Source organism: Anomaloglossus baeobatrachus, chromosome 5 (genome assembly GCF_048569485.1).
Source record: "Anomaloglossus baeobatrachus isolate aAnoBae1 chromosome 5, aAnoBae1.hap1, whole genome shotgun sequence".
Lineage (NCBI taxonomy): Eukaryota > Metazoa > Chordata > Amphibia > Anura > Aromobatidae > Anomaloglossus > Anomaloglossus baeobatrachus.
Genome location: NC_134357.1, coordinates 511,995,744 through 512,010,344, shown reverse-complemented (window position 1 = coordinate 512,010,344; position 14,601 = coordinate 511,995,744). Strand labels below are relative to the sequence as shown.

The 14,601-nt window shown below is 47.7% G+C and overlaps 1 protein-coding gene across 1 annotated transcript in view; it reads right to left on the bottom strand.

Annotated features, from left to right (window-relative positions):
- The window catches only part of LOC142311973 (uncharacterized), a 78,385-nt gene that overhangs the window by 21,036 nt on the left and 42,748 nt on the right, over positions 1-14,601 (bottom strand). The window contains exons 8-11 of the mRNA XM_075350838.1: positions 12,212-12,391; positions 12,006-12,129; positions 11,830-11,927; positions 8,054-8,144 (exon numbers count right to left, since the gene is read on the bottom strand). Of these exons, the coding sequence (XP_075206953.1) occupies positions 8,054-8,144; positions 11,830-11,927; positions 12,006-12,129; positions 12,212-12,391 (493 nt within the window). The remainder of the gene's footprint in view (positions 1-8,053; positions 8,145-11,829; positions 11,928-12,005; positions 12,130-12,211; positions 12,392-14,601) is intronic.

The window sequence follows — 14,601 nt, the reverse complement described above, 5'->3', positions numbered from 1 at the left end:
TTCTACCCACGTCAAAATCCGCCGGACTTCCTGAAAGGCTTGGCGACTGCGTGTTCCCCCTTGGTGGTTGATGTACGCCACCGCCGTGGAATTGTCCGACTGAATCCGAATCTGCTTGCCTTCCAGCCATTGTTGGAAGGCTCGCAGAGCAAGATAGATTGCTCTGATTTCCAGAACATTGATCTGCAGGGTGGACTCTTCCTGAGTCCACGTCCCCTGAGCCCTGTGGTGGAGAAACCAGGGTGGATAAAAATCTTGATTTTTTTAAAAAAATCAAAAAAATCAGATTTTTTTGATTTAAATCAGATTTTTTTGATTTAAATCATTTGATTTAAATCAGATTTTTTAATCAAGTTGTACACAAGCAAAACTTTGTCTTTTTTGCAAATCTAATTGTTTTACACAAATAAAAATATTAAAACAGTTGATTATGAAACCTAATAATTTTTATTTGCACTATTAAACACTCAGAATTGAACTACAGAGAGTAAGTACTTTTTAACAATAGCCTATCTCTAACGTTTGAAGTAAGCAAACATCTTCAGTGAATACATCAGTCCTTTAAGTACTAGGCTCCTGGTGCATAAGAAGCTGTGGGGGTTCATTGACATTAGTTGTATCACTATCAACATCTTCATTTCCCTTCTGGTTGCAGTTTTCATAATGTGATTTCAAACGGCAAACAAGTCCTTGGATATCCTTTTGACAGTATTTGCACTTTGCTCTTGCACCTTTCTTTCCAAGATCTGCTGCTGGCATCTCAACAAAATGAACCCAAATAGGGTCTCTCTTACGACCTGCTGCCATGGCTCACACAGATCACTTATGAAGTTTGATTGTTACAACAGCCTGAGCCAAGCACTGCTGATGTTACTACAGCCTGAGCCAAGTACTGCTGACTATCCAACAAGTTTGGGCATGTCAACTGAATGCAGGGAAAAAGAAACTAAACCAAAACTGAAACCAAGCTAGAAGTGTGGAATTAAAGGGGCAGTATGAACAAAATGTGGAGGCTATTAATAGTTTATACAATTAAGACATGCTGCTTTTAAACACCTACCTATTGCCATATAGTAAAACAAAAAAGATTTTTACTTACTTTGGGGTCCCCCCCTCACCCTGGCGTTAGATCGTTGCACCTAGTTTTGTCCGAGTAACTATGGGCGCACATGCACACTGCTCTCACTTCTCATTTTAATCGTGATTTATATTAAAAAAAAACCTTTTGATTTAAATCAGTGATTTAAATCATGATTAAAATCATGATTTAAATCGATCCGATTTAAATAGAAAAAAATCTTTTGATTTAAATCGTGATTTAAATCATGATTTAAATCGGCGTGATTTAAATCAATCCACCCTGGGAGAAACACCGCTCCCCACCCTGATAGGCTCGCATCCGTCGTGACCACTGCCCAGGACGGGGGAAGGAACGACTTTCCCTGTGACAATGAGGTGGGGAGAAGCCACCAACGCAGAGAGTCCTTGGCAGTCTGAGAGAGGGAGACAGTCCTGTCGAGGGACGTCGATTTCCCATCCCATTGGCGTAGAATGTCCCATTGTAGAGGGCGCAGATGAAACTGCGCGAACGGGACCGCCTCCATTGCTGCTACCATCTTCCCTAGGAAATGCATGAGGCGCCTCAGTGAGTGCGACTGGCTCTGAAGGAGAGATTGCACTCCTGTCCGTAGCGAACACTGCTTGTCCAGTGGAAGCTTCACTATCGCTGAGAGAGTATGAAACTCCATGCCAAGATAAGTCAGAGATTGGGTCGGGGTTAGATGAGACTTTGGAAAGTTGATAATCCACCCGAAACTCTGGAGAGTGTCTAGTGCCACCTTCAGACTGTGTTGGCATGCCTCTTGAGAGGGTGCCTTTATAAGCAGGTCGTCTAGATACGGGATGACCGAGTGACCCTGCGAGTGCAGAACAGCTACTACTGCTGCCATGACCTTGGTGAAGACCCGGGGGGCTGTTGCCAGACCGAAAGGTAACGCTACGAACTGCAGGTGTTCGTCGTGTATGACGAAGCGTAGGAAACGCTGATGCTCTGGCGCAATCGGCACGTGGAGATACGCATCTTTGATATCTATTGATGCTAGAAAATCTCCTTGAGACATTGAGGCTATGACGGAGCGTAGGGATTCCATCCGGAACCTCCTGACTTTTACGTGTCTGTTGAGCAACTTTAGATCCAGGACGGGTCGATACGATCCGTCCTTTTTTGGGACCACAAACAGATTGGAGTAAAAACCGTGACCTTGTTCCTGAAGAGGGACGGAGGTCACCACTCCTTCCGCCTTTAGAGCGGCCACCGCCTGCAACAGAGCATCGGCTCGGTCTGGTGGTGGAGAAGTTCTGAAGAAACGAGTTGGCGGACGAGCACTGAACTCTATCCTGTACCCGTGAGACAGAATATCCCTCACCCAACGGTCTTTGACGCGTGACAGCCAAATGTCGCCAAAGTGGGAAAGCCTCCCACCGACCGAGGGTGTGGGAATCGGAGATTGCAAGTCAGGAGGACGCCGTCTTGGCAACGGTTCCTCCGGCTGTCCTTTTTGGGCGTGACTGAGACCTCCAAGAATCTGAGCGTCTCTGGTCTTTTTGAGTCTTTTTTGACGAGGCGAATGGGGACCTGCCCGGTCCTCGAAAGGACCGATAACCAGACTGACCCTTCCTCTGTTGGGGTTTGTTTTGTCTGTGTTGCGGTAAGGATGAGTCCTTACCCTTGGAGTGTTTGATGATTTCATCCAAACGCTCTCCAAACAATCGGTCACGAGAAAAAGGCAAATTGGTTAAGCACTTCTTGGAATGAGAATCTGCCTTCCAATGTCTCAACCACAGGGCCCTACGCAAAACAACGGAGTTGGCTGACGCCACTGCCGTGCGGCTTGTAGCGTCAAGAACAGCATTAATCGCGTACGACGCGAATGCCGCCATTTGCGAGGTCAATGGTGCTACCTGCGGGGCAAATGCACGTGTGACTGAGTCGACTTGCACAAGCCCGGCTGAGATAGCTTGGAGTGCCCATACGGCAGCAAAAGATGGCGCTAACGACGCTCCAATCGCTTCATAGATGGATTTCAGCCAGAGCTCCATCTGCCTGTCAGTGGCATCTTTAAGTGCCGCTCCATCTTCAACTGCAACCAAGGATCTAGCTGCAAGCCTGGAAATTGGAGGATCCACTTTTGGACACTGGGTCCAACCCTTGACCACCTCAGGGGGAAAAGGATAGCGTGTATCTTTAAGCCGTTTAGAAAAACGCCTTTCCGGATAAGCGTGGGGTTTCTGGATTGCGTCTCTAAAGTCAGCGTGGTCCAGAAAAGTGCTTAATGTACGCTTAGGATATCTGAAATGGATTCTCTCGTGCTGCGAAGCTGACTCCTCTACAAGAGGAGCTGGTGGGGAAATATTTAACATCTTATTGATGGACGCTATAAGATCATTAACTATGGCGTCACCATCTGGTGTATCTAGATTGAGAGCGGTCCCAGGATCAGAATCCTGATCAGTTACGTCCGCCTCATCACCCATAGATTCATCTCGCTGGGATCCTGACCATTGAGATGAATGTGAAGGCCCCTCATAGCGAGCCTGCTTAGGCTGCCTGGGGCCATCGTCCGAGTCAGAGTCTTCACCCTGAGGTGTATGTGCCCGTCCCGGAGCTTGGAAGTAATTCAGCTGAGGGGGACCAGGGGGCAATGATTGCACAGTGTCCGTGGCCTGAAGTACAGGCCTAGCTCGCAATGTGTCAAGAATTTGTGACATAGTGAGAGACATTCTGTCAGCAAAAGCTGTAAACTCAGTTCCTGTCACCTGGACAGCATTCACAGGTGGTACACCCTGGGTCACGTCCAGCAGAGGTCCCGACTGTGCAAGCGCCGCAGGGGCCGAGCACTGCACACAATGGGGGTCAGTGGAGCCTGCCGGTAGAAAAGTCCCACATGCGGTGCAGGAAGCATATAATGTCCGTGCCTTGGCACCCTTGCGTTTTATGGACGACATGCTGTTGGCTCTCTGCAATGTGAGAGAGTCTATAGCCAAAGGGCGACCAGCGCTATGCAGTACAAAGTATTTGCAGGAACAAAATACTAAGAATACTACTGGCACAAGAGGGGGTGAGCCCTGAGGGCTGCTTACCGCCCGCTGAATAGCGGGTAAGAGGCGCAGAATTCCTTGTCTGGGTCTCCCCGGCTCCCCTCTGCAGCTCAGCGTGTCAGCAGGAATGGCTGCCGGCGTCTGTGGAGAGGGGCGGTCCGTGGGAGTTCCCAAACAAAAGTGCGGGAAACAGTGTCCCCTCTGTGCCGATTGTGAGGGCTGGAGTATGTAAAAACGACTCCAGCCCTCAGCGCTGATGCACTGACCAGCGTCCCGCCCCTCTCCTGACTGGCAGGTCTGGGGGCGGGAACGAACGGAAGCAGGCCGCAAAAGCCGGGGACTCGAGTTATCAGCGCGGCCGCCGTAAAAGCGCGGCCCGCGCTGAAGTCCCCGGCGCACCACAAGTGCCAGCCGCGCCGCAGTCCCAGCGGCCGGCGCGACCGTTTCCCAAAAGTGTGCCTGCTTCAGCGAAGCTGAATGAGGCCATGGCACAAGCGCCGCAGCGCTGATGTCCCCGGCGCACTACAACACCCAGCATGCTGCGGTGTGAGCGCCAAATGCACGGGGACACAGAGTACCTTGAGGAAGCAGGGCCATGTCCCTGATGTACTCCGCTCCATCCAGCATCTTCTCCAGGGGCTGTAGATGGAGCACGGTCTCAGTGCCTGGAGACCAGTAAATCCCACTTCACCCAGAGCCCTGTAAAAAGGGATGGGGAAGGAATCAGCATGTGGGCTCCAGCCGCCGTACCCGCAATGGGTACCTCAACCTTACAAACACCTCCGACATACAGTGGGGTGAGAAGGGAGCATGCTGGGAGCCCTGTATGGGCCCTCTTTTCTTCCATCCGACATAGTCAGCAGCTGCTGCTGACTAAAAACAATGGAGCTATGCGTGCGTGTCTGACCTCCTTCGCACAAAGCTAAAACTGAGGAATCCGTACTCCTACGGGAAGGTGTATAGCCAGAAGGGGAGGGGCCTTACACTTTTAAGTGTAGTTCTTTGTGCGGCCTCCAGAGGCAGTAGCTATACACCCACTGTCTGGGTCTCCCAATTAGGAGCGAAAAAGAAAGTCCCGTGTCTATCCTCCTGCTGACACTAAGCAAAAAACTGAATAGTTCCTTGCCGGTAGGTGGGAACATACTACTGAGGAGGAGTTAACTTTTTAGTTTTTTGCCTGTGTCACCTCCTAGTGGAAGCAGCATATACCCACAGTCTCCTGTGTCCCCCAATGAGGCGATAGAGAAATGGCTGTCTACCAACGTTCATCATCCAACCTGATGGAACTGGAGCGGATCTGAAAGGAAGAATGACAGAGGATCTCCAAATCCAGGAGCAAAAAAACGTGTTGCATCATTCCCAAGAAGATTCATGTCTGTACTAGCTCAAAAGGGTGCTTCTACTCAATACTGAGCAAAGGGTCTGAATACTTATGACCATGTGATATATCAGTCTTTCTTGTTTAATAAATGTTCTAAATTTCTACATTTGTTTTTTTTCTGACAAGATGGGGTGCAGAGTGTAAATTAATGAGAAAAAAAATGAACTTTTTTGAATTTACCAAATGGCTGCAATGAAACTAGAGTGAAAAATTTAAAGGGGTCTGTATATTTTCCGTACCCACTGTATGTCCGCTAAAGGAATCCACACAATCGCATTTACAAATCACAAAATTTTGCACAGCCACCTTATTTGATTCACAGAATGTCATAGATTATGTTTTGAAGGGAAAATTTAACCCAGCGCCAAAAACTGCTTACATTAACCCCTTCATGACCAAGGACATAACTGAACATCCTAAATCATGTTGGGGTAATCACCACCGGCTGCTGCGGTGAGCCAGCAGTGATCCTGGCACGTGTCTGCTGATTTGAACAGCTGACATGTGCGGCTAACAGGCACGCGTGGATAGCCTGTTAACCCCTTAAATCGCACTTCAGGCCTGTTTCACACGTCAGTGAAAAACAGACGTTTTTCACTCACGTGTTAAAAACGCCTATGCCCCTCCGTGTGCCGTGAATCATGGCACACATGGGTTATCCATGTGCAATCTGTGATACCTTATCCGTACTCCGTGATTGCACATGGACGTATACTCACCTGCCCCTGCTGTCCCCGTGGTGCTGAAGTCTACCGCGATGCAGCATCCAGCCGCTGTGTCTCTGACCTCTGCAGCTACTTCCGGGCCGGTTGTGGATGCATACATGAATATGCAGCCAGTAATGAGCCAGCCAGGAAAAAGCAGAGAGCAGCTGCCGAACACAGTGTCGCTAGAGGAGTATGAAATGATTTTTATTTTCAATGTACGTGTTTTTCTGGTACGCGTTTCACGAACCACACCATAGTGTGCTCCGTGGGACATCAGTGATGCCAGAAAAAACCCTGATATGTCTCCGTGCGGCAATCACGGACACGCGTGTACGCCACACGGAGGCCCAGTCAGTGAAAAATCACTTATGTGTGCGCAGACCCATTTATTTTAATGAATCTATCTAATGTGTCCGTGATCTCGTCTGTATAAAAACTAGCACATACATACCAGAATCACTGACTTGTGAAACAGGCCTCAAATTGTGATAACGAGATTGAAATGGCCATGGCAGGGAAATTGCCTTTCACAGGAAGCCAATGATTGCCATGGTAGCACATGGTCATGTGATGACCCCTGTCGATATCATGACGTAGTTCCTGTTACAGCCAGCAAAGCACCGGATGTAATGCCCACGTTGCTTATTTCATGCTTTTTTCAATAAATAAAAGCAAATAAAAAGCATCCCAGCAAAGTCTATGAAAATCCTGACTTGCTGTGCCACATTGCTTCTTTTTTCATTGAAGTTCCTGTTGCTGAAAGAAGAAGCAGTATGTCAATCGTTTCTGCTTTTTTTCCTGCGTCTTCCCTATCCCAATTGATAAAAAAAAAAAAAACATGAATAGAAGTACGCATTTTTTCAGCAGCTTTTTTCCTGCCAAAATGTGCTTTTTTGTGCAGAAAAAAAAAAAAATCTATATGGGTACATAGCAAGCACTGATCAACAGAAATGAACAAGCGATCAGACTGCTGATCTTTATAGTGCCCTAGGGGTGCTAATCCCAAGGCCTGGACAAAGGAGACCTCTCGCTCCTTCCCCTTCATCAAGGCTCACTTCTCCGGGGCTCCCATTCTTCATCACTCGGATGAGGAGAAGCCCTTTATCCTAGAAGTGGATGCCTCAAAAGTAGGTGCAGGAGCTGTCTTTTACCAAAAGGATCCCCAGGGGCGAAAACGTCCATACTTCTTCTTCTCGAAGACGTTTTACCCTGCCGAGAAGAACTACTCCATCGGATATCGGGAGTTGCTGGCTATGAAGCTGGTATTCTCCGAGTGGAGGCACCTACTTGAGGGAGCTAAGCACCCGTTCTTGGTATTCACGGACCACAAGAACCTATTATACCTGCAGTCCGCCCAACGCCTGAACCCCAGACAGGCTAGATGGTCCCACTTCTTCTCCCGATTCAATTTTGTCCTCCATTTCCTATCGGGAGAGAAGAATAAGAAGGCGGATACACTGTCTAGGTCCGTGTATGTAGAGGAGGAGGAACTTCGCCTCATTGTCCCGCCGGACAGCCTGAGGACGGTGTCTCCTGTTCAAAAGTTCCTCTACTCTGGTGGTGTAAGTTACTCCAGAAATGTTACTCCAGGCCTTGAATGCAGCAGCATTTCTGGCAAGGTGCACGCCATAGAGAAGACGTGCAGAATTAATAACCTGGCAATTTCCTCTTAAGGAATTCTGCTCATCTTACCTCACCACACCCTTCATTATAAATGGGGCCCACAGTGCAAGTCTTAATGTAGGTGCATAAAGACCACATCAAAAATTCCATGTGAACACATTCTGATAAATCATATAAAGTTATTATAGAAGCCAGTGATGGAGTAAAATCTGTGACTTCTCTGCATTTAGTGGTCACTACTCACCTGTGCGGTTATCTGTAGGAATCTCCTGTTTACACCGCTCATCACCCCTCACATATGTCCCTGCAGTACTAATATAGGTCAGATCTTCACCCTGAAACAAATATTGGAAAAGTCACAGACAGATGGAGAAGTCACATGAAATGATTCAGAAGAACAGAAAAAATCATAAATGAACAAAACTGACAGCAGTAGATATCACAGAGCTGCAGGTCTCCTGTATAATCCAACCTGTCCCCTCCTAATTGTAACCAGCAGTCTCCAAAACCAGAAAATTGTGAGAAGATCCAGACAACATCTAATGTCTATGATCAGCTTTATCCTGTCATCTCCACCAAGTATAAACCATACACTGAATGGCCACATTATTACAGACCCCATCTAGTAGCGTTGGATTTACTTTGACATTTAGGAATTCAGCAATTTATCACATGAAAGATTCCAGGTGATGAAATAGTTCTGCAGGATTACAGGCCCATGGGGACATGAAAGCTTCTTACATTTACCGAAAATCAGACTGAGGAGCTGACAGGCACTGAACATCCCATTCTACCTCGTCCCAGAGATGCTCTATAGGACTAAGATCTGAGGACTGTGAAGGCCGAGGAGGCAAGAAAAAGTAATGTCATGTTCCTGATATAAAGAAGTGGAAAATCTTGGCACCTCCTGGAGAGAATTGCTGTGTGACATAAAGCTTCACTTGTGGAGCTGCAGAATATACTGTAATTACAGGACCATGAGGCAAAGTACTGTCATTATATGGTGAAAGCTATGGGTCACTATAAATCACTATAATGTGAAAGTTATGGGAGAAAAGGCAGCTGGGCAGGGGAGAGTTACAGAGAGTCAGCCCTGCAGCTGGGGAGGAGAGAGTTACAGAGGGTCAGCCCTGCAGCTGGGCAGGAGAGAGTTACAGAGGGTCAGCCCTGCAGCTGGGCAGGAGGGAGTTAGAGGGTCAGCCCTGCAGCTGGGCAGGAGGGAGTTACAAACATTACATTCATTTTATAGCATGGGTCATGGTCCTCCTACCAAAGGGTAATCAGCTGCTATGAAGGGATGAACTTGGTCTGTCACAATGCTTAGGTAAGCTCTAGTGTCCAATTATTAATCTACAGGTATCCGACGACCAAGGATTACACCATCACCAGATTCCTGACATGAAGGATACATGGATTCCACCAATGTTTGTCACTGCTCAGTGATCCAATTTATTCTCTCTTTTGCTCAATGAAGTTTAATTTCTGTTTCCCTTAGACTACAATGACAACAGAACTGATTGTCTTCTGCTATAACCCATCTGTGCTAAGGAACGATGACTACATTCTAATACATTAGATGATCATCATCATTGTAATCAGCTGCAGATACCTAAATGATGAGATGTTTACATCCACAAGATTATTATTATTATAGCGCCATCAATTCCATGGCGCTTTACAAGTGAAAGGGTTATACATAATAGGGACGAGTACAATAAACAATACAAGACACAGACAGGTACAGGAGGATAGAGGTCCATGCCCGCGAAGGCTCACAGTCTACAAGGGATAGGTGAGGATACAGTAGGTTAGGGTAGAGCTAATTGTGCGGCGCTGTATCAGACTGAGGGTTACGGCAGGTTGTAGGCTTGTCGGAAGAGGTGGGTTTTCAGGTTCCTTTTGAAGCTTGTCGAGGTAAGCGAGAGTCTGAGGTGTTCAGGCAGAGCATTCCAGAGTATGGGGGAGGCACGGGAGAAATCTTGGATGCGATGATGGGAAGAGGAGATGAGAGGGGAGTAGAGAAGGAGATCTTGTGAGGATCGAAGGTTATGTGCAGGTAAGTACCGGGAGACTAGGTCAGAGATGTAGGGAGGAGACAGGTTGTGGATGGCTTTGTAAGTCATGTTTAGGGTTTTGAACTGGAGGCGTTGGGCAATGGGAAGTGAGTAACGGGATTGGCAGAGAGGAGAGGTCGGGGAGTAGTGGGGGGACAGGTGGATTAGCCGGGCAGCATAGTTTAGAATAGATTGTAAGGGTGCAAGACTGTTAGGAGGGAGGCCACAGAGCAGGAGGTTGCAATAATCCAGGCGGGAGATAATAAGGGCACGTACTAGGGTTTTTGCAGCTTCTTGGGAAAGGAATGTACAAATCCAGGAAATATTTTTGAGTTGGAGGTGGCAGGAGGTGAAGAGGGCTTGGATGTGTGGCTTGAAAGAGATCAAAGTCTAGGATTCCTCCCAGGCAGCAAGCATGTGGCACTGGGGAAAGTGAGCAGCCATTGACATTGATGGATATGTCAGGTGGGGCAGTTGAGTGATGAGGAGGAAAGACAATGAATTCTGTGTTGTCCATGTTCAATTTTAAGAATTGAGCGGAGAAAAAAGGATAAAATAGCAGACAGACATTGTGGGATTCTGGTTAGTAGGGAGGTGATGTCAGGTCCAGAGATGTAGATCTGTGTATCATCAGCGTAGAGAGGATACTGAAAGCCATGGGACTCTATGAGCTGTCCCAGGCCGGAGGTGTAAATGGAGAACAGCAGGGGTCAAATTGTGGGCCAAAGCTTGCTCTGATATTGTCAATCTTCTGCTTGAAGAAAGAGGCAAAGTCTTCAGCAGAGATGAGAAGAGAGGGAGGTGGTGCCAGGGGACGGAGGAGAGAGTTGAAAGTGTTGAATAGCTGTTTAGGGTTGTGGAATAGAGAGGATATGAGGGATGATAAGTAGGTTTGTTTTGCAGTAGGGAGTGCAGACTTGAAAGTGGTGAGAGCTTGTTTGTATGTAAGGAAGTGCTCAGTGGAAAGAGACCTCTTCCATCTGCGCTCAGCAAAATTCTGGAAGCCAGTCTCAATTCTTTAGTCTGGCTCATGTGCCAGGGTTGCCTGTTGATTATGCGGGTTTTGGTGTGTGTGAGGGGGGCAGCTGATTCAAGAGCTGCAGAGATGGTGGTGTTGTATAAAGTGGCAGCAGCATCTGCATCGTGTGAAGAAGCGATGTCTGCAAGATGGAAAAGAGACAGAGTGAGTGTAAATCAAGGTGATTGAGATTTCTGCGGGGGTGTGAAAGATTGTGGAGGGGGGTTGTATACTTAGAGAAGAGAGGGAAGAAAATGTGAGTAGGTTGTGGTCAGATAGGGGGAGAGGCGAGTTAGAGAGGTTAAATAGGGAATAGAGACGAGTGAAGATGAGGTCCAGCGTATGGCCATCTTTGTGAGTAGCTGCCGAGGACCATTGGGTGAGGCCAAAGGAGGAAGCGAGTGTTAGAAGTTTAGAGACAGATGAGTGAGAAGTGTCAATGGGGATGTTAAAGTCACCCATGATGATGGTGGGGATGTCGGTGGAAAGGAAATGTAGTAGGCAGGTGGTGAGATGGTCAAAAAAGGCAGTGGCTGGCCCTGGAAGTGGTGATAAATGACAGCCAGTTGGAGGTTGGAAGGGGATCCAATATCACTGGGCATTTTTCGATGATCACATCATTCATTATACGCTGTACCTCAGTTCATGTACAAATTCAGGGAAACTGTCAGTTTTTGCAATACCGGTCCTGGGTAATCTAGCACCATTGACCGTATTCAAAGCCATTCAAAATGTTCATCTACAGCTTTCATATTCTGAACACTGATCACTTCATTATACGCTGCACTACACGGTCATGTGTGTAATAGGTTTCACATGTGAGTGTCAAAGGGTCTCTAATTAATTAGCCAGAGTATAATACTGATGGCTAAAACAAGACTGAGCAGAAGACCTTCACAGCCGTCTACATATCACAGGGAGATTTCATGACACCTTCTCTCCATCTACCTGATCATCCTGAGGAACATCGGAATTTTCTTGTTTACAATCCTGTGGAAGAAGAGGACGGGGACATCTCTCTGGTGTTGTCCTCTTACTGGATAGAACTGAAGGAAACACATACAAGGACTGAAGTCATTCTTATATACAGGTAATTATAGGCCGTGTGTATTTAGTCCTATTACCTGGTGATGTGAGGGGCTGGGAATCCTCCATCATGACGTCCTTGTACAGATCTTTGTGTCCTTCTAAATACTCCCACTCCTCCATGGAGAAACAGACAGTGACGTCCTGACACCTTATAGGAACCTGACACATACAATGATACCGTCATCCCCCGATCCCTTCATAGCGTTACTGTATAATGACCCAGCATTCCCAGCAGTGTCACCTCTCCAGTCAGCAGCTCAATCATCTTGTAGGTGAGTTCTAGGATCTTCTGGTCATTGATGTCCTCATGAATCAGGGAGTGAGGTGGAGGCCCCGTGATCGGGCTCAGGGGTCTTTCCCATCCCTCAGACACCGGGTCCTGACAGCGCTCACTAGAGGTCTTCTTCACTACTGTGTATTTCTGGTTATGGAGAGACACATTAATAAATCTCACTACAAACATTTGTAGAGTCCTCACCTCTCCAGTTCTGTCCATCTTTTATTCTCATAGATTGAAGTTGTTGCAACTAAATTCTTTCTTAACACTCACAGTGATGGATAAACTAGGGGATATGTAAAACCAGAAATCCAAAGGTCCCAAAACAGGCTAGTACTAGAGATGAGCGGACTCGCAGATAACCAGGACCAGATGGTCCCTGCTTAATTTTTTAAAAATTCCAGTTCTGGTCCGGAATCTGGTGTCCATTGCAGTCTATGGAGACCATAATTTGGCAATTAAAAATTGTGGTGGCAGGGATGGGGGGGGGATAGGAGAGCACGCGGTGTTCTCACCAAGGCTCAGTCATGGCTGTATACTCCTTCCAGGTCACGCATTCACTTCCGATGCCGCGGATTAGTCATCATTGAATATGTACTGCTTCCCCCACCCACTGGTGCCTCTAATTGGTTGCAGTCAGACGCGCCCCCACGCTAAGTAGCAGCATTTTTGACGCTTCAAATCACAGGCCCAGGTTTGCGGGTCTATAGTGTACAATAAAAATAAATAAAAAAAATTGCTGGCGGGTCCCCCTGTATTATGATACCCAGCACAGACAAAGCCCATGGCTAAAGTCTGCAGTGTCCAGCCCTGCGCATATCTAGGCTGTATCAAAATAAAAGGAACCACATGCAGTTTTGTTTTTTGTTTTTTTATTAACAATTAAAAAAGAGAATTTTGTTTACTTACCGTAAATTCTTTTTCTTATAGTTCCGACATGGGAGACCCAGACCATGGGTGTATAGCTTCTGCCTCCGGAGGACACACAAAGTACTACACTAAAAGTGTAGCTCCTCCCTCCGAGCATATACACCCCCTGGATGACAAATCTAACCAGTTTAGTGCAAAAGCTGAAGGAGGACATCCACCCATAAGTAGAGATAGAGTAAAACCCCGGAATAACCGGAACCTCTGTCTACAACAACAGCCGGTGAAAACACACGGAACAAGAACTGCCAACAGGCAACAGGGAGGGTGCTGGGTCTCCCATGTCGGAACTATAAGAAAAAGAATTTACGGTAAGTAAACAAAATTCTCTTTTTCTTCATCTTTCCTTATGGGAGACCCAGACCATGGGACGTCTCAAAGCAGTCCATGGGTGGGAAATAACAGAAAACTGAGAAGTAGGCAAAACCTAACTTCACAAATGGGCGACAGCCGCCTGAAGGATGCGTCTGCCCAAGCTCGCATCTGCCGAAGCATGAGCATGCACTTGATAGTGCTTCGAAAAGGTGTGCAGACTAGACCAAGTGGCAGCCTGACAGACTTGCTGAGCCGTAGCCTGGTGCCTGAAAGCCCAAGAGGCACCGACAGCTCTGGTCGAGTGCGCCTTAATCCCCGGCGGGGGAGGCACCTGAGTACATTGGTAGGCATCGGAGATGGCCGACCTAATCCAACGAGCTAGGGTCGGTTTAGAAGCCGAGAGACCCTTGCGCTGACCTGTGGTCAGCACAAAAAGAGAGGTGCACCGCCTAAGAGCAGCGGTGCGAGACACATAGATCCGGAGCGCCCGCACCAGATCCAGAGTATGCAGCGCTTTCTCAAAGCGATGCACAGGGGCCGGACAAAGGGAAGGCAATGAAATGTCCTGGTTAAGGTGGAAAGGAGACACCACCTTAGGGAGAAAGTCCGGAGTCGGACGGAGAACCACCTTGTCTTGGTGAAAAGCCAAAAAGGGTGACTCCGAAGAGAGCGCAGCCAAATCCGAAACTCTCCTGAGAGAAGTTATGGCCACCAGAAAGACCACTTTCTGTGAAAGTCGAAACAAGGGAACCTCCTTAAGAGGTTCAAATGGGGGTTTCTGTAAAGCCGTGAGGACCAGATTAAGGTCCCAGGGATCCAAAGGCCGCCGGTATGGGGGAATGATGTGAGATGCGCCCTGCATGAAGGTGCGCACCTGGGCCAGTCGGGCGATACGCCGCTGGAACAACACTGACAGCGCCGAGACCTGTCCCTTGAGAGAATTGAGGGATAGTCCTAGCTGCAGACCTGACTGTAGGAAAGACAGGATGGTCGGCAAGGAAAAAGGCCAAGGAGCATGGCCGGAAGAGCGACACCAGGACAGGAAAATCCTCCAAGTCCTGTGGTAAATCTTGGCCGAGGAAGACTTCCGAGCCTGAGTCATAGTGGAGAGG